This window comes from Phaseolus vulgaris, chromosome 9, assembly GCF_000499845.2.
Source record: "Phaseolus vulgaris cultivar G19833 chromosome 9, P. vulgaris v2.0, whole genome shotgun sequence".
Lineage (NCBI taxonomy): Eukaryota > Viridiplantae > Streptophyta > Magnoliopsida > Fabales > Fabaceae > Phaseolus > Phaseolus vulgaris.
In genome coordinates, this window is record NC_023751.2 from 34,620,597 (window position 1) to 34,641,214 (window position 20,618).

Consider the following 20,618-nt stretch of genomic DNA (forward strand, 5'->3'; position numbering starts at 1 on the left):
TAATATTGATGGTGCTATTAATAAAAAAAAATCCAAATTATTCCAATCTCATATTTTGATTGAGAGACTTGTTCTCTTATGTTAAAAATCATACTTAGTTTAAAAGTTAAGATAACCCTTATTTTCTTCCAAAATTTGGGATTAACTAATTTAAAGAATGTTAAATATGAAAAAATAAAATAAAATTATAAACATTATATTCGTTAGAACCAATTCATAAGGAATTAATTGAGTTAAAAAAAATATACTGAATATTTTGAGGAATTTATGAACTTTGAGTCATGTTATGCATTATATTGCCCTTATTAAAAATAATTTTCTCGATAAATAGTATACTTATGTTAGAGGTGTAAAAATACGAGCTTAAATTTAATAATTAAAAAAATTAAGTAACATATGTAAGAAAAATATTTACACTTTGCCTTAAAATTTAATTTTGGGTGGAGATTTATTAACATCATAATTCCTTGTATAAATTGTATCATGTTTGATTGTAATTGAATCTCCTCTATAAATAAGTAAATTTTTTTATATTTAATAAAAAAATAAATTTATACTAGTTTAAAATATAAACCTAACAACCTACAAATGTTTAAAATAAATTTTAATTGTCACAACTTGAACACTTATATTTATGGGAATTTAAATTAATTTCAAGGTATATATATATATTTAATTGAATTATAAATTCGTACGAATTCAGAAAGACACAAGTCATCATACTAGTCAAACTACGAGCACCGTTATGAATACTTTGTATCGAGGAAATGCCGCGAAAGAAAAAATAAACGAGAAACGTTAGCGCCGTTTATGTGCTCCGTACAAACGGCACACAACACAACAGAATCCAACGCAGTGTTTGGATAACGCCGTTGGATCCAATAGTTCACTACAAAACTTCAAAGTTCAAAAACCTTAAACCCAAACGGACCTTTCTTTTCTTGTTTCATCCTTCTGAACCAGAATACCTGAACCTGGGTTTCCCTCCGACGGTGCTAGGGTTTCTCCTCTTCGTTCGAACCTTTAACCTTTGGTTTTTTATCTGAATAAATTCCAACATTGTGCAAGGAAAGTTCAGCACAGGTTTAGCAATTTAGCATGGAGTTGGAAGACGAGTACGAGGAGCAAATGATGGAGGATGAAGAGGAGGAGGACGAGATCACGCAGGAAGACGCGTGGGCCGTTATCTCGGCGTACTTCGAAGAGAAAGGCCTCGTTCGTCAACAGCTCGATTCCTTCGACGAGTTCATCCAGAACACCATGCAGGAAATCGTCGACGAGTCTGCTGACATTGAAATTCGACCCGAGTCTCAGCACAATCCCGGCCACCAATCCGATTCTGCAGAGGTGATTTTCTTCCCCTTCCTTTTCCTTTCTCCTCTGTTCTATTATGCACTGTTTGTTAGGTGGTAAGCACCCATGTACCAGCTTTTAAGGTGGGTTTCCAACTGCTTGGGTGCTTATTAATTGGTATCAGAACTGGTTGTTGGTGTATCAGAAAGGAGTACCTAGAAAGGGTTATTACCAACGAGGAAGTTGGTTTAGTGTCTCAGGGTGAAGAAGTTGAGTGAAGTGTCACTAAGTGAGGAAATTGAGTATAGTGACACTAAGTGAAGAAATTGAGTATAGTGACACCAAGTGAAGAAATTGAGTATAGTGACACCAAGTGAAGAAGTTGAGTATAGTGACACCAAGTGAAGAAATTGAGTATAGTGATACTAAGTGAAGAAACTGAGTACAGTGACACTAAGTGAAGAAATTGAGTATAGTGACACTAAGTGAAGAAATTGGGTAAAATGTCACGGAGTTAGGAAGTTGAGTAAAGTGTCACTAAATGAAATGTCCCCTAGAGTTGAGACGACTTAGGTGGTACTACGATAGATACTTGGGTACTACAGAGTGCCTTAGTCCTGCATTGCGTAGTGTTTAAAAGTGTTTGGTTCTCTGTCCTTAATAGCCTTGTGTGCTCGGTTCTCTTCCCTAGAAACTAGCTTTTAAAGGCTGGATTCCCCAAATACTTGAGTCTTATCATTAGGTTGCGTTGAGTGCTGAAAAATGGATACTTGGTTCACTTTGCTGCCATGCAAATGCTATATCACTCTGTTTTAGATGACAGTTTTATTGTTGGAGCTTAAGCAAGTAGTGCTTTCTTTCATTGACAGTTATTTTTTACTTATGTTAACTACTGCGAAAAAATTTCTTGCTGTTTTTCACCCATTTTTAAACGGATTCAGTGTTGAACCTCAATTTCAGTTATGTGAGCACGTAATGAAGTATTAGTGTACTTATATTCTGTTGGCAACAAACTTGTGATAGTTAACTGGTGTTTCTTATAGAAGATCATTTTCATCAGAGACCTGCTATCAATTGCTAAGCTTTTGTATGCTAAACGTATGTGCCTACTAGACTTGCTAACTAAAAATGAAAAGTAAAAGGGACCGGTGCCATGAATATGAAATTTTCAGATTGTTTCATGAGGTTTAGGATGCTGATAGAAGATACCAGGAAATGTTTCTGCCTTTCATATCCAAATTAATGATCATTGTTATTGATCCTGATACCTATACATCTAGCATATTCTTTTCTTAGGTATCCACGTAAGATACTGTGGATGAAGTTTTAGACGCATCTCCAAAATTCATGTGTGATTAATTAGACGTGAAGGTAATAGTAATTAGATAAAATAATTGCGTGTAGTTGTAAATAGTGATTAGATGAATACAATTTTCTACCTTTTTTAGGGATATAGATAACTTTTCCTGTGACCATGTCCTATCAAAATGATTGTACATAGTGATAAGATGATCAACAATAATGATGACATATTTCAAATGTGATTTTTTGCAGACTGTTTATAAAATCAGTTTTGGTCAGATTTACTTGAGTAAGCCTATGATGACGGAGTCTGATGGAGAAACGGCCTCGTTGTTTCCCAAGGCTGCTAGGTTAAGGAACCTCACGTATTCAGCTCCTTTGTATGTTGATGTCTCTAAGAGGGTTATAAAGAAGGGGCACGATGGTGAAGAGGTCACTGAGACTCAGGATTTCACGAAAGTTTTCATTGGCAAGGTGTCTCTTGATTTGGATAATTTTAATTTTGGTATTCACTGATTAAGCACAATGACTGATTAGTGATTACTCTTTTTCTTTTTGTTGTTATTTAATGTTAGGTTCCTATAATGCTTCGGTCTAGTTACTGCACATTATACCAGAATTCAGAGAAGGATTTGACTGAGCTTGGGGAATGTCCGTATGATCAAGGAGGGTATTTCATTATTAATGGGAGTGAGAAAGTTCTGATTGCTCAGGAGAAGATGAGCACCAACCATGTCTATGTCTTTAAGAAGAGGCAGCCAAACAAGTATGCCTATGTGGCTGAAGTTCGGTCCATGGCGGAGTCACAGAACAGACCACCCAGTACTATGTTTGTGCGCATGCTCTCTCGGACTAGTTCCAAAGGGGTAATGTTAATTTTGCAATTGACTTTTCCGGCAAATTGTTTTTCGTGGTTGTGTGTTTTATGCAATGTCTGAGTTTATGAATTTTACCATTTCAGGGTTCTTCAGGACAATATATACGTGCCACTCTTCCTTACATTCGAACTGAAATTCCCATCATTATTGTGTTTCGAGCATTGGGGTTTGTTGCTGATAAAGATATATTAGAACATATATGCTATGACTTTTCGGATACTCAAATGATGGATTTGCTACGTCCTTCTCTGGAAGAAGCGTTCGTAATTCAAAATCAACAGGTGAGTTAGCTAGTTTTATATATTATTTGCTTGCAGCCACGGTGGTGCTTGCTTATCTAGTCTAGAATTTACAGTAATTATGTGAGATCATTATACAGCTCCATCCCATTCCAGTCTCTGAATTGTTCTTCACTTGTTCAGGGGATTGGTCTTTTTTTTTTCTTGAATTGTATATTTAATGTTGCTTAGGTTCCTAAAAATATTAAAAAAAAAAGTCTGAGGAGTTTCTCTGCTGTTGTGAATTGTGTGTTTAATCACACAAAAATATCCTTTATTTCTAATCTTTCAAAGTACAGTATAGGGAAACCTAATAGCGACTAATAATGGAGAATATCCCTAATTATCAGTTGTACACATTTCCCTAGTTACTAAGATCAAATGATATCTTTAACACTCCCCTTAAAGTTGGGCATATATGTCATATGAGCCAAGCTTGTTAAAAATGTGGTCAATACAAGGGCTTTTCAGGGATTTAGTTAGCATGTTTGCAAGTTGTTTTATGAAGTTAACGAAGTTAGTAATGATTTCTCCTCAGAGCACCTTCTCTCACAAAATGACAATAAATTTCTCTGTGTTTAGTTCGCTCATGGAAGATTGGGTTTGATGGAATGTGAATGACAACATCATTGTCATATATAAGTCAAGTATCATGTGTTCCTCCAAATTTTAACTAATGGAGAAGTTGCTTTAGCCATGTATTCTCGCATGTAGTTGTTGTCGTAGCACGATACTCAACTTCTACACTGGATCCAACAACTGTTATCTGCTTCTTGCTCCAAGAAATAAGTTCCCAACAGTGAGAAGGCAATATTCATAAGTAGACCTATCTAATTGCGATCTTTTTTTATCAACACCATAACAACAAACAATTTTGAAATTTTATTTACAAATATTAAACTGTGCTCTTATGCATTGTTGACATATCAAAGGATGCATATCACAATTTCAATGACTATCACATGATGTCTTTTGGAATATGCTAACTATTAAAGGAAAATAAAGAATAGGGTAAATCCCTTGTGTATATTGAACACATAGGGTTATGTTTATATAGGAAAAGAAACATATGGGCTAAGCCCATTACATAAATATGAAATATCTAACAATATCTATAATATCTCATAATATCAAATAATATCTAATTATATATAAGAATATCTAACACACCCCCTCAAGCTGGTGCATATAGATCATATGTACCCAGCTTGTTACAAATGTAATCAATCCTAGGCCCTCGTAAGGGTTTAGTAAAAATATCTGCTAATTGATTATTTGAATTAACAAACTCAGTCTTGATATCTCCCGATATAATATTTTCTCGAATGAAATGACAATCAATTTCAATATGTTTGGTCTTTTCATGAAAAACTGGATTTGAGCTAATATGAAGAGCAACCTGATTATCACATATAAGTGTCATTTGAGTGACCTCTCCAAATTTCAATTCTTTAAGTAACTGTTTAAGCCAAATAAGCTCACAAGTAGCCGAGGCCATAGCTCTATATTCTGCTTCTGCACTAGATCTTGCCACAACACTTTGTTTCTTGCTCTTCCAAGAGATCAAGTTATCACCAATGGAGACACAATAACCAGAAGAAGTTGATCTTCTATCAGATGGAGATCCTGCCCAATCAACATCTGAATAACAAACGACTTTAGTATGATTATTATGACCATATAACAAGCCTTTTCCAGGAGATCCTTTAATGTACTTCACTATTCGAATGACTGCATTCCAATGATCTTCACATGGAGAATTAAGAAATTGACTACAAAGGAAATATCAAGACGAGTAATAGTGAGATAGTTCAATTTTCCAACTAATCTCTTGTACTTCTCAGGATCTGAAAGAGGCTCCCCCTGATTGGGTAGAAGCTTGACATTGGGATCCATGGGAGTATCAACAGATTTCGAATTCATCAACCCAATTTCCTCCAAAATATCGAATGTGTATTTTCTTTGAGAGATAACAATACCAGTATTGGATTGTGCTACCTCGATCCCCAAGAAATATCTGAGTTTGCCAAGATCTTTGTTCTGAAAGTGTTGACAAAGGTGTTGTTTTACTTGTGAGATGTCATGGTGATCACTGCCTGTAAGAACAATGTCATCAACATATACTACAAGATAGATACACCCAGCACTCGAGTAACGATAAAAAACTGAATGATAAGTCATACCAAATTGTTGAACAACATTGTTAAATTTTCCAAACCAAGCCCTAGGAGACTGTTTGAGGCCATAAAAGGATTTGCGAAGACAACATACCAATCCAGAAGACTCCCCCTGAGTAACAAAACTGGGAGGTTGCTCCATATAAATTTCTTCCTGCAAATCCCCATTAAGAAAAGCATTTTTGACATCCAATTGATAAAGAGGTCATTGTTGAAGAGCAACCATAGCTATGAATAATCAAACAGAGGCCATCTTTGCCACTGGAGAAAATGTATCACCATAGTCTAAACAAAAAATTTGGGTATAACCCTTAGCCACAAGACGAGCTTTGAGACGATCAATAGTACCATCAGGACCAACTTTGATAGCAAAAATCCACCTGCAACCAACAACAGATTTCCTGGATGGTAAAGGAACAAGTTCCCAAGTTCCATTATCCTGAAGCGCATTCATTTCATTAAGCTTGGCCTGACGCCAACCAGGATGAGCTAAAACATCACCTACAAATTTTGGAATGGATACAGAAGAAATAGACGATAAACAGGTATAAAAGGGTTGAGATAGTCTATGGTAACTCAAAGCAGTATATGTGATTTCTGGTCTAGTACCAATGAAGTAATTACTAGACAATGGTATCTTCTAGGATCTTTGAGTGTCTCACCCTACCCCAAAATAAGCTTCAAATAAGGATCCATAAGACTATCGTTGAGATGAAAATCAATCACACAGTCTTGGTCAAAATGTTGAAGTCATACTTTTGTTAGGAAATGACAATGCTAGATGAGAATTGTGCAACATTGATGAGTGGACCCAAGTCCTTGGTCTGAAGTTGTTGTGGAGGTGAGACTTGAGTCGGAGATTGCCATTAGAGTCATCGCGAATGATGACCATGGTAGTCAAGATTGTGATACAAGTTATAAGATTGTACGCCTTTACGATTTGTGTCAGAGACCTTTGATCACTTAAAAAGTGTGATTATGGCGGATCGTTTGGGATCAGGTTGTAAATCGCAACTCGCATGAGAGTGACGAGATTCGTGATGTTGGAAATCCCCTTTCTCGAGGCGTTAGCGGTTCTCACGACGACACCTCTCGCAGTGGTTCTTGCGACAACATACATCTCACTGACGCCTCTTGCAGCGCCTCCTCTCGCGATGTTCCTCACAACGACGATTCTTGTGTGCTTTATGATAGTGGTCTCACAGGCTACACTTCTTGTGATGTCACTTCATAGCGTTGTGATGACGTGGTGGCACAGTGCTATCTTTGGCAGCCTCGTGGTACATGTGGTGGCAATTTATCACACTCACGTGCCGAACATTTTCTTTTTAGGGTTTCTGAAGTGGGTTGCTTCTTCCTGCAACTCCATATGTTCTTGCGGCACCCCATAAGTTTTATAATTTCAAAAACACATTTATGTAAAAAAGTTAAAATGTTTGAAGGTTTGATTATGGAGGTGTTTTTTTTTTGTATATTTCAGATTGTAAAATCTATTGATTCTCTGATTACACAATCCAAAATTAATTAAAATGTTTGTGTACCTTATGGATTAGGCAATCCAGAACTTGTTCCCGAATCCAGTAAAACGTTATGGATTAGGAAATTTGGAACTTGTTCCTCAATCTAGTAAAACGTTATTGATTAGGCAATCCAAAACTTGTTCTCGAATCCAGTACAACGTTATGGATTAGCCAATCCATAATGCACATCTATATTTCAGATTATATAATTCGGAACATGTTTTTTTTCTTAAAAATATATTTCGGATTATGTAATCTGGAAGCCAATTTATGATTAGGAAACCTTTTCCAGATTGGTAGAATCCGGAAGGAAATTTTTGAAAAAACACATTCTGGATTATATAATCTGGAAGCTTTTCCCGAATTTTGAAAAAAATACATTTTGGATTACATAATCCGGAAGCCTTATCTGGATCTGGGAATAGCTTCCAGAATATGTAATCCGGAATTATTTTTTTAAAATGTGTTCTGAATTACATAATGCGGAAGCCTTTTCTGATTTTTTATTGAAGGGCAGAAACGTATTTTCACATAAAAGTATGGGGTGCCATAAGAATGTATGGAGGTGCAGGAAGAAGCAACCCTCAAGTGGGTTGGGATGGAGGCACTGCATGGGCCCAATTAAATAAAGCCCAAATGGCCACAATTATTTTTGAAGCCAATTTGTAGACACATGATTTCTTCGGACACCTCCATAAAATTTTAAAATACCAAAACTGTCCTTCAGTAAAAAAGATAAAATGAAAGAATTGTTTTACATTTTGTCCACGAGTGGTAAAGAAGGTGTTTATTGTGGTGGTGGGGTGCAGTGTCACGGTTGTGGTGCTTGAGCTCGTGGTTGAGGTGGTGGTGGTAACTATTGTGGGTTCCGACAGTGGTTGGTTTGTCATTCTCCTCTTTCTCTGGTAAGTTATCGTGCTCTTAAATACTCATTTCCGGATTATGTAATCCGCTCCATCAACGAATCATGCAATCCGGTGTCAAGAACAACAGTGTTCCGAATTAGATAATCCATGTGTATAACGGATCCGGAACGTGCAAAACTCACACAAAAACCAAAACCAAAGCTATGGATTATTCAATCCGAAACACAAAAAATGCAACTTCCGGATTATGCAATGCGGAACTTAATTGGATAAACCTACCGGATTATATAATCTTGAACGTTGAAAACCTAACACCTACCGGATTACATAATCCGGAACCTAATTAAAAACCCACCGGATTACATAATCTGGAACCTAACTTAAAACTCATCCGGTACCTATTTGTGTAAATGGTTATAGGCAGGCTTTCGCCACATTTCACTTCAAAATTAAAACCAATGAAATTACTAACATGTAAATGCTGTAAATGAAGATGGCAGTGGAAAAGGAGACCTTTAGAAGGAATGGAAGCTTTGAGATATGGAGAACTTGGAGAGAATGAGAAAGCTTGAAGGAGGTGAAGAAGGTGGGAGATGGTTGAGGTGTGCGGCGTTGGGGTGAAGGAGAGGGAGAGAAGGTGAAAGTAGGTTAAATTAAATTAGGTTAAAGTTATATTTTATTTTTTCAATTTTTTCTACTGAAGGGTATAATAGTAAATGTGTTTTTAGTATGGGGTGTCAGAAGAACCCAAATTCTTTCCTTTTATGCATTGCAATATGTTTTCTTTTACTGTACACTCTTTCTGTATGCTGTCAAATGATTCTTGCAGTGAGATGGTTATTTATTTTTAATTTCAGATGATTGAAATCTGGCATTATTAGTGAATTGTGGTAATGGTTATTTCTTTTTAGTTTAAGATTATTCAAAGCTTTTATTATTAGTGGAATATGGTGGCATTTGATACACTATTTTACACTCCATGTACTTAGCATTAGTTAGTTTGGTTTTTAATTTCTAATAAATTTATCTCAACTGCAGGTTGCACTTGACTATATTGGGAAAAGAGGATCCACTGTTGGTGTAACCAAGGAAAAGAGAATTAAGTGAGTTTAGTTGGATGTTTTAAAACCTGACAATGATTTGTGCTGCATCCTTTTTACTGAGTTAGGGTTACACTTGTATCATAATCTGCAGGTATGCTAAGGAGATCCTTCAAAAGGAGATGCTCCCTCACGTTGGCATTGGAGAATATTGTGAGACCAAGAAAGCTTACTATTTTGGGTAAGTTTATTCTTTTTCAGATACTGTGTTTTCATTTTGATGACATGGTGAGTATTTATTATACTGTCATTGCCCTATAGATATATCATTCACCGGTTACTACTCTGTGCGCTTGGGCGGAGAGCTGAGGATGATAGGGATCATTACGGAAACAAGAGGCTGGATCTGGCCGGTCCTTTACTTGGTGGTCTTTTTAGAATGGTTTGTATCTGATATTACCCAGTTTCATTTGTCTTTTTACACAGTAACTTTCTGATTAGTCAATTCCTGACCGCTGGAACTTGTGCTGCAGCTATTCAGAAAGCTAACTAGAGATGTCAGGGCATATGTACAGAAGGTTTGTTCAGACTTCAAGTTACTCCTATTGCTGTATGCATTTTGCATTGCCTAAACCTTTGTACCCCATGAATGTTGTAGTGTGTTGATAATGGGAAAGATGTTAATCTGCAATTTGCTATCAAAGCAAAAACTGTCACTAGTGGACTTAAATACTCACTTGCTACTGGTAATTGGGGGCAAGCAAATGCTGCAGGGACTAGAGCTGGAGTTTCACAGGTATGATTCAAGTAATTGTTTTGCTATGTCTTCTATAGAAGAAATAAAACTGATCATTTTGATCTTCTGCTTCAGGTGCTGAATCGTTTAACCTACGCATCCACTTTATCTCACTTGCGAAGACTGAATTCCCCAATAGGGCGTGAAGGTAATCTTTCTTGGCTATTCAAGCATGATCCACCCTACAATTTTTCCCTCTCTGTTTTTACATTGCCTGCATAAATTAATACTGTAAATGTAATAGGTATTGTTTTGTCAGTTATTTCTGTAGATTCACTCAGATTATGCATTATTGCAATACTGCTTGTCTATCTAAGTTGTAATTAATACTGTAATTTTTACTATTCCAGGGAAGTTGGCCAAACCAAGACAGCTGCATAATTCACAATGGGGAATGATGTGTCCAGCAGAAACACCCGAAGGACAAGTGTGTATTTTGCCTTCTAAGCATACTTCTATATTATTACTCATCTTTCTCTCTGGTGTTTACGAGTGTGATTGGGCTATTATATAGGCCTGTGGACTGGTGAAGAATCTGGCATTGATGGTCTACATAACAGTTGGTTCAGCTGCATATCCTATTCTAGAGTTTTTGGAAGAATGGGGCACAGAGAATTTTGAGGTTGATGGCCTTCCTGTGCAAAGTTACTTTGTTTCTCTGTCGAGTCCTTATGATTTCTATGCTTAAATTTGTTTGTTCTCTATCTCGCATAGGAAATTTCTCCTGCAGTGATTCCCCAAGCAACAAAAATTTTTGTAAATGGTTGCTGGATGGGTATCCATCGTGATCCTGATATGTTGGTGAGAACATTAAGAAAGCTGAGACGAAGGGTAACTATCATTTCACTTTTGATTTTTTTGGACTGCCTATTTTTTTTGTTTGATTGAATCTGTCCGAAAAAGCAATCCCCCTGCTTAAAAGAAGATAGCATGCTATAGTAATAGTAGGTACGATATGATAACGGTGGCATTATTTTCCATATCTAATATTATGGGCCTGACTAATCTATCTTAAAACTTCCCAGATGCTGCTACTTATTATGAAATTCTACATGTGTTTATACGAGTGTTTTTCTCAAATTTATATTCTCCTGTATTGTATGAAGTATAAGGTCATTAGGCCTATAAATACATGAGCCTGCTGGTTATTTTAAAAAATATGGACTGCTAATTCTAAGGAGTCAAATCCCTGTGATTATGGGATTGTTTCTAAATACATAAACCTAGTCTTAAATGCAAGATATGGCTTTGATAAAGAATAAAATTACAGCAAGGATAAAATATTTTCAGAGGAGGCCATAGCATGAGTCTTTCAAATAGTTGGTTTACTGATAACTTCATGATAGAGCCCTCTGAATAGCCATTATTTACTTTCTTTTGGGATTTGCTTAATTAAAGTTGCTTAGATGTTTTAATTGCGGTATGATATGATGCTGATGGTTCTCATGGTTCAGGTTGATGTTAACACTGAAGTTGGGGTTGTCAGAGACATCCGTCTTAAAGAATTGCGTATATATACAGATTATGGTCGTTGCAGTCGTCCTTTATTCATTGTGGATAGGCAAAGGCTTCTCATAAAGAAGAAGGATATTCATGCTTTACAACAGAGGGTGAGCCGGCATCAACTTAGTGTATCTTTGGAGTTGACATTGTTTCAGTAATTGCTTAACTCATTATTCAATTTCTTCAGGAATCCCCTGAAGAGGGTGGATGGCATGATCTAGTTTCCAAGGGCTTTATAGAATATATTGACACGGAAGAAGAAGAGACTACAATGATTTCCATGACAATTAATGTTAGTATTATAATTCTGGATTTGAAAAAAGTATACCCTTTATTGAGTATGTAGGTTCATTAATGCAAATAAAGAGGCTATAAAGCAACAAAAATTAATTATTGAATACATGTTACAGGATCTTGTACAAGCTAGGATCAATCCAGAAGAAGCATATTCTGATACTTATACTCATTGTGAAATCCACCCATCACTGATTTTGGGTGTATGTGCTTCCATCATACCATTTCCTGATCACAATCAGGTAAATTTGTATTTTCCTTTTTTATGCATTTCATTTTGATTAATACACTTTATCCATCTTACTTATCTATAACTGGTGCAATCAGTCCCCACGTAATACTTATCAGTCTGCAATGGGAAAGCAAGCAATGGGAATATATGTTACCAACTACCAGTTTCGAATGGTACTGTTTGTTCTTTCTTGTGATTAATAAGTGCCTTCTTCTGTATATGTATTTTACTTGAAACTGGATTTTACTCCATGTTTTTGCTCCATTACTTAGGACACCTTGGCCTATGTTTTATATTATCCGCAAAAGCCACTAGTCACTACAAGAGCCATGGAGCATCTTCACTTCCGTCAACTCCCAGCTGGAATTGTAAAATCATGCTTCCTTTCTTTATTTCATTTTGTTGATAATTTAAACATTCTAATACATTTACCCGTTGTGTCTTAGAATGCCATCGTGGCCATTTCCTGTTATTCTGGTTACAATCAAGAAGATTCTGTGATCATGAACCAGTCATCAATAGATCGTGGATTCTTTCGGTCTCTGTTTTTCCGTTCATATAGGTACTAATGCCCTTAATTGGATATTTTCTCCTTTTGGTTGCCATGTTTGTGATTTTTATGAAATGCTGCTTTCTTTAACTTTTATAGAGATGAAGAGAAAAAGATGGGAACCCTAGTCAAAGAAGATTTTGGCCGTCCAGATAGAGCTAACACCATGGTGAGAATTTTGGCTTTGGTCGCAAATTACTATTCTTGCTTTGCATTTTTATTTGGGAAAAGATATTGGTTTCTTGTTGGTGGTTTATTACGGAGTTTCATTTTCAGGGAATGAGACACGGTTCTTATGATAAGCTGGACGATGATGGTCTTGCACCACCAGTAAGCATATCTGTATTTATACTTTTTGTTGTCTGTTCCCGATAAATTTTACAAAAATCAATTTATTATAATGAAATAGGGCACAAGAGTATCTGGTGAGGATGTTATTATTGGAAAGACCACCCCAATATCTCAGGAGGAGGCTCAGGGACAAGCTTTACGATACACTAGGCGTGATCACAGCATAAGCTTACGTCACAGTGAAACTGGAATTGTTGATCAAGTAAGTTTATAATATTCATTTACTTCAATGTGCTACATGTTGAGTTTGAGCCTATGTTATGAACGCTTAGTGAGTGAATGAGAGGCTTTAAATTTTAATTATTAAATAAAGCGTTGCATACAAAAATAAAATGTCTACATGGGAAGTAAGAACATATTATTGTATTCCAGAATCCTGAATTCTTATCATTTACTTTAATCACCGGATTATAATTTTTTTTTCGATTTTGTAGGTTTTGCTAACAACAAATGCTGATGGATTGAGATTTGTGAAAGTAAGAGTGAGATCTGTTCGTATACCACAGATTGGTGACAAATTCAGTAGTAGACATGGTCAGAAGGGAACTGTTGGTATGACTTATACTCAAGAAGACATGCCTTGGACTGTAGAAGGCATCACCCCTGATATTATTGTCAATCCACATGCCATTCCTTCTCGAATGACAATTGGTCAGCTTATTGAGTGTATCATGGGGAAGGTGGCAGCTCACATGGGAAAAGAAGGAGATGCTACTCCTTTTACAGATGTTACTGTAAGTAATATTCTTCCATCTAATACCCTAAACCTAACCATGTAGAACAAACGAAAATGTCTGTTCTTCAGGGTGAATTATATCTTTTTATAGAAGTCAGTCAAAATGATTTTTCAACTTCACCTGTCTGATAAAATTCATTTTTGGTATATTTATCTCAAGACATTGAATATGTGTTGTCTATGTTTAAAATTCTATCTTTTATTACTGTAATCCAGGTGGACAGTATCAGCAAAGCTCTACACAAATGTGGGTATCAAATGCGTGGTTTTGAGACTATGTACAATGGTCATACAGGGAGACGTCTCAGTGCAATGATTTTCCTTGGTCCTACGTATTACCAAAGATTGAAGCACATGGTTGATGACAAGATCCATTCTCGTGGCCGGGGTCCTGTGCAGATCCTCACAAGGCAACCTGCTGAGGGAAGGTCACGAGATGGAGGTCTTCGATTTGGAGAGATGGAACGAGATTGCATGATAGCTCATGGAGCTGCTCATTTCCTGAAGGAAAGGTTGTTTGATCAAAGTGATGCATATAGGGTCCATGTATGTGAGAAATGTGGGTTGATAGCTATTGCAAATCTCAAGAAGAATTCCTTTGAGTGCAGGGGGTGCAAAAACAAAACTGACATTGTTCAGGTGAATGATCGTTTATCTTTTCTAGTAGTCGATGTGTAACTTTTCCTTGTGCTGATTTTTTTTTGCTTTGATTGTCCGTGTAGGTTTTCATTCCTTATGCTTGTAAACTCCTCTTCCAAGAGTTAATGGCTATGGCCATAGCTCCAAGAATGCTTACAAAGGACGTCAAATCTAAAAAGGACCAAAGAAGAAGGGAGCCTCATAAACATGTTTGACCAAAGACACTTTTCTTAAATTCGCACTTCAAGCTCTCCAGAACTTGGACTATACATGGTATCTAAACTACACGAACCTTTCAAAAGTGTTGGGAAAATCACTACCGAATAGTTTTCTTACATTCCTGATTGATGTTTCCCTTTGCCTAGAAGGCTGGTGCTACCCTTTTGCATTTGCTTTTACTGTTTCTCTATTCAAGGGTGCTCGTTCTTAGCGATTAACATTTACCAAGCATGTATGAAGAAGTTTTAGAATCCTTGAGCTTTCTTCTTATTCAAAACAGCATAGATGGGTTAGTATTAAGAGAAAAATAAAGTTAGCGGAAGTTTCTGTTACGTACTTATAGTGAGCCGCGTTTTAAATGCAGTGAAAGGAACTGAGTATTACTGTACAAGTGTCTTGTGTCCAATCAACCATGAATTCCAGCTCCAATTTTTGAAATCCTTTTATTGGTTTACGGGATGGTCAAGATGTGAATACGGTTAAAAGTTGTATAAAAGAAGTGCCTGAATCAGGTGATTTAAATTTAATTGCAAAGCTGGAAAGAGATGGTATATTGTATTTGTACTCTAGGTCCTATAGCTGTTTTTAAGTTAAATTACTGTACAATTTAGTTAACTGAAATAATTATTTATCTAACAGTGCGTTTTGTTCAATAGCTAAGGAGTTTTCTCTTCTGCCAGTTCCTCCTTACTTCACAGCCTATGAGCTTGCTGATTGGGATCATTGCTTAGATACCCGAAATCTTTTACATCTGGTCATTCTTTCTTGGGTATCGTGCAAATGGAAAAGGTAAGTCATTAATTGCATCTTTCTATGTAGTGAAGCTAAGAATATATGTAGCCCTATTTGCTAGTGCTGTCACTTGGATTTTCATCTTATGCTTGTTTGCTTGTATTCGCCAAAAATGTGCATGAAGATGCAAAAAGAGTGAGTCCAGTGGGAGTTTGTTTCCAGTCAAATGTGGAAAAGATGGAGAGGTGCACCTCTTTTTTGTGCCAAAATGAAGAGAAGTATTACATAATTGATTGTGTAATGTATTTTCCTTTTATCTTTTTCATGTTTAAAATAGTGTGGATTTTAAACAAATATTTTTTAAATATAATAATAATATATAAATATAAAAAAAACTGAATAAAATAATATTGCAATGAAAATGCTTTCTTTTATTCGATCTTAATTGAAATAACAATATTTTATGCCCATTTCTTACTTTTTCTTTTCTTTCTTTTTTCACTCCTTTTCTATGATTCAATTCAAATAGAACATTAATGAAAAACTTGCACTCATATCCTTCCGGTAGTTATTAGGGCTATGTAACAATCAAAATTTATCTCAGGCACTTGCATTCTCTATAAATATTTTTCAAGCTGCACATCCATAAAATTTGAAATTTTAATTTTACATTTCTGAAATTTGTATTTCAACTTATAGAATATGGAATACAAAATTGTATTCTTATTTTGAATTGTACATTTTAAAATGTAAAATTGTCTTATGTATAATCTAAAATAGAAAATTGTATTTTAAATTTTACAATCATAAATACAAAATATATAATTCGAAACACAATTTTGTATTTTGAATTGTATATTACGAAATATAAATTTTATGAAATTTTTAATAAACTTATTTTGAAGAATACAAATACAATCCTGATTATGCATTTTGGAATGTATTTTCGGATGAAATGTATTTTCATTGTATTGTATTAATACATTCTGGATAGTGGATCCCGGAATATAATCCAAAATAGAAATATATATTCTCTAATATACACTTTTAAATATATATAATGATTGTACATTCCAGAATCATATACTCACAACTCAAAGGTAAAATTAAAATTTTAAATTTTATTGACTGCAACTTAAAAACATGAAGTTGTAGAGTGCATCTACATCTATCTTATAAATAAATAAATATGAGTTAACAGTTTTGGCATAGTTTTGGCATAAGGGTGTATTGGAAATTTTACGTTGACTAGAAATAAAAAATATTTTATTAATATATGAGTGAGCGATCGTAAACTTTATTTTATAAGTTAGATTTAAAGTTTATATTTTTAATATAATAATAATTAAATAATATTAATAATAAACGTTGTTGGATTAAGTTTTTTAAAAATTTAAGTTCAACTTTCTAAGTCCAATCCCCTTCAAGCTAGCTACCCTATACAATCCAAAGACGAAAACAATCATATTAATGACGAAAATCATACAAAATAAAAATATAATCAATCTTAAATAACACAAACATATGAAACTTACATAAATAAATCTAAATGTATGAGGCGTCTTAAAATGATGAAATTCTGATCTTCAACAAATTTAAGATTAGAACATTCATTATAAAATAATATCATATTTTTAATAAATATATTCTCATATCTAAATATACATTTTATCCTATTTAATTTAAGTAAAACACAATAATCTCTTTTATGCACATTTTTTTATTAAAATATATAGTAAATTACTTGTTTATCTTCTTATATATGCAAATATTACAATATTATTCACCCTTATATTTTGTATGACACTTATGTTAAAATATATAGTGTACTCCATTAATTTAGATTAACAATATTGCAAAAGAATATTCTTTAAAATATATTTTCAATTAAAATGTATTAAATAATTTTAATTTATCAAGTTATTTTTCACTAACTTGATAAAGTTTTTTTAAATCTATAGTTAAATTTAAAATAAATTAAATTTATTAAATAATATATAAGTATAGAAATTATGAGATAAGTTATTATTATTGTTATGTATTCAAATAAATTTGAATTTAAATATTTTAAAATGCTTGATAAATTATTTTTAAGCAATTAAAGAGATATGCCTCTATTATTTTCTCTACCAATATATAATCTAGTTTACCACCTTAAAATCTTTTCATTAAATATACATATATTATAATAATATTTATTAAATGTAATAAATTAATATATTTGATAAATATAATATTTGATTATATCATTAAATTTTATCGTATATTATGTTTAAAATTCATAATAATAATTATTATATAAAAATATTAAATTTATTTATATTTATCTAAATACTATATGAGTCTTATTATCTCAATATTTACACTTCATTTTATTATCTATTTATATCATTGTATAAATAATGCATCATTCTATAGCTTCTTTTTGTCATATTTTAATTGGAAAATTTTATCATTTAATAAATAAAAATATGTATTTATTTAATAAAATAAGTAATTGAACAATTATTCTCAAATTCAAAATAACTTTTCCTTTTAAAAATATTTTTTTTGATATCATTCTTACAAAATTATATATTTTTCAAATTGTGCTGTCTTAGAATATTTTATATTTTAATATGATATTATTTTAATATATAAGAATGTGAATATACATTCATAAATATATATATATATATATATATATATATAAAGATGAGGAAGGAAATAGGAGGTAGGTAGTTGTAAATGCTTAAATATAAATTAATTTTGATTATGATTCATGTAAGTTTTTTTTTAATTTGTTTTTGGTTCTTTAAAATTGAAAAATCATTACTTTTGATCTTTAATATCAAATGACACTAATTAAATACTTATATGTTAGAAAATATGTTAGTTGATTATTTAAAGTATCAATGCATTTATATTAGTGTTTTGATTTAATTTTAGCATGTGATATTTTACATCTCAAAATATAAAGTTCTAATATAAATATACAAGTATATATTACATTACATAAGTGTATATATATATATATATATATATATATAAACTTAATGTTGATTACCTAATCTCTACAGGCTTAGTATTTGTACTAAATTATATCATAGATCTCAGAGCTCAACCTTTTCACACATATATATTTTACTATTTCACACATAATTATTTGAGTTCCATTAAAAATTTGCCCAACTATTTTTTTTTCAAAAACATAGTTTTATTTTATTTTTGAATAAATGTATTCAACCTCTAATAGAAAAATAAAACTTATATATGATTTTAATAACTTATTTTTTATAATGAATTATGATTTTATGTAGTACATTATTAAGGATTTAGGGTGTATTTTTGGAGTCAAATGTGTGAGAAGTTAAAAAAGTGAATTTTGAGTGATTTGAGAGTGGAGTGTGAAGAAATTGAAGTTTTTTTAATTGATTTATGTTTAGATTTTTTAGAAAAGTTTATTAGAATTTGTGATTAATGTTATAGTTGTTGGAGAATTTTTAATTTTTTTTAAGTTTACAAATTGTCATTGTCTTTAAAAGTATTTAAATAATAAAATATGATTTTTTTTTTAGATTTTAGTTAATTAAAATTTTGTAAGAATAGTTATTTTTAAAAAAGAATACGAATTATTTATAATATTAAAAATTTATACTTCTATTTAAAAATTGTTGGAGAATTAACTTATTTATGAATTATAATTTTTTTTAATTAAAGTACTATTTCCGTGTAAGAATTAGTTTCACAAAAAATACAAATTATGTAATGTAAAATTGTTCAAACACTTTATGATTGTCAGGAAAATTATTTAAATAAAAAATTGAAATATATAAATTTCTAAAATATTCAAAAATTTAAATAAATATAAGTCCTAAATATTTAATGTCCTATATTAATAAAAAAAAATTGAAATATATAAATTCTTTAAAATATTTACAAATCTTAAATTATTAAATGTATTATTTAAATAAAATTTAAAATATATAATTGTTTTAAAATATTCAAAATTTTAAATAAATAAGAATCATAATTATTTAATGTTCTATTTAAATAAAAATCTAAAATATATAAAATTCCTAAAATATTCAAAATCCTAAATATCTAATGTCCTATTTAAATAAAAATTTAAAATATATAAAATTTCTAAATATTTAAAATTTTAAATAAATACAAATCCTAAATATTTAATGTTTTATTTAAATAAAAATCTAAAATATATAAAAAAATTAAAATATTCAAAATCTTAAACAAATACATATCCTAAATATTTAATGTCTTATTTAAATAAAAATTTAAAATATATAAAATTTCTAAAATATTCAAAATTTAAAAAATTTAAAATATATTATTATAAAATAATTATTATGTAAAGGGCAGGCTAAGGTTTTTTCACTTTCTACGCATTTTTTCTATGCATTTCCACGTTTCCACTTACATAAGTGAACCCATATTCACTCAAAGATTCTTTTTTACTATTAGTTTGTTGGCTATTATTTAGGTGCATATAATTGTGATTGCTAAACATGTACGTGTGTGGTCATTTAGCATTATTGTGAAAAATCTATACTTTTATTTTACTTATTAACGTAACTAACCATTTTTAGTGAAGCTCTTCTTCTCAATCATATTTATTTTCTAATACTTGTACTCAAAATCTTTATAAAGAGTTCAAAATCACTTTCACTTTAGCCAACAAAATATGTTGGTGGGTGTTAACCACGTATATCATGTTTGTATTGTATTTTTGTTCGTATTTCAAACACAATAGTTTTCTTAAGAATGAAAGCTTAAATTTGCCTGGTCTTCTATCTATCTATATAGAATAAAAAAATATTTTATTAGCATAAACAAAATATTGAAACTTCAGATTAAAAGACTAAATCAGTTTTATTTTACTTTCACTTCTCCATCAAATTCTTGACAAGTAACTAATTTACATGCAAAATTAAACACTATAAATAATGTCATATTTTTTCTTTTAAATTTGTCTTAAATTGTGAACTACTTAGAACTTGAGAAGGAAATCGAAGCAGCAGACTATAACTTCAGAAATTTTGCAGTTTGGGCATGTTAAGGCTTTTTGCCTTAAGACATATTCACAAACCTGATATGCTAATAGCAATATTTGGATGTTGAAACAACCAGCTAATAAAAAGAAACAAATGAATGGTTTTGCCAAATACATAGCAAAACCATAACAAAATTGTATCAAACTACCAAAGCACAAGTA

At 32.2% G+C, this 20,618-nt stretch overlaps 1 protein-coding gene across 9 annotated transcripts; it reads left to right on the forward strand.

The window, feature by feature from the left end:
• Positions 1 to 923: 923 nt before the first annotated feature.
• On the forward strand, positions 924 to 15,780 carry LOC137821917 (DNA-directed RNA polymerase II subunit RPB2-like). 9 transcript variants are annotated; one of them, XR_011082891.1, is made up of 27 exons: positions 924 to 1,347; positions 2,848 to 3,069; positions 3,171 to 3,461; positions 3,557 to 3,754; positions 9,353 to 9,417; positions 9,509 to 9,595; positions 9,676 to 9,796; positions 9,888 to 9,932; positions 10,013 to 10,150; positions 10,226 to 10,298; positions 10,501 to 10,577; positions 10,665 to 10,772; positions 10,865 to 10,981; positions 11,605 to 11,760; positions 11,841 to 11,945; positions 12,064 to 12,189; positions 12,275 to 12,352; positions 12,452 to 12,547; positions 12,626 to 12,741; positions 12,829 to 12,898; positions 13,006 to 13,059; positions 13,139 to 13,282; positions 13,515 to 13,814; positions 14,033 to 14,455; positions 14,539 to 14,823; positions 15,039 to 15,186; positions 15,331 to 15,780. XR_011082891.1 is itself a non-coding variant. In XM_068626720.1 (25 exons), exons 1-25 carry the CDS (start codon positions 1,099 to 1,101, stop codon positions 14,668 to 14,670), a joined length of 3,591 nt encoding a protein of 1,196 aa, XP_068482821.1. In that variant the 5' UTR covers positions 924 to 1,098; the 3' UTR covers positions 14,671 to 15,006. The 9 variants fall into 9 exon arrangements, 1 of the variants encoding a protein (XP_068482821.1); XR_011082895.1 differs by lacking the exon at positions 15,039 to 15,186 and having other exon boundaries at positions 15,355 to 15,463; positions 15,591 to 15,772; XR_011082896.1 differs by lacking the exon at positions 15,039 to 15,186 and having other exon boundaries at positions 14,539 to 14,728; positions 15,355 to 15,463; positions 15,591 to 15,726.
• The last annotated feature ends 4,838 nt before the right edge of the window (positions 15,781 to 20,618 follow it).

Excerpts from the sequence above, each read along its gene's own strand:
- LOC137821917 (XM_068626720.1), top strand. The coding sequence starts at position 1,099 with ATGGAGTTGGAAGACGAGTACGAGGAGCAAATGATGGAGGATGAAGAG. Across the intron at positions 9,596-9,675 it reads AAGAAAGCTTACTATTTTGG|ATATATCATTCACCGGTTAC; the intron begins GTAAGTTTATTC and ends ATTGCCCTATAG. Across the intron at positions 9,797-9,887 it reads TTGGTGGTCTTTTTAGAATG|CTATTCAGAAAGCTAACTAG; the intron begins GTTTGTATCTGA and ends CTTGTGCTGCAG.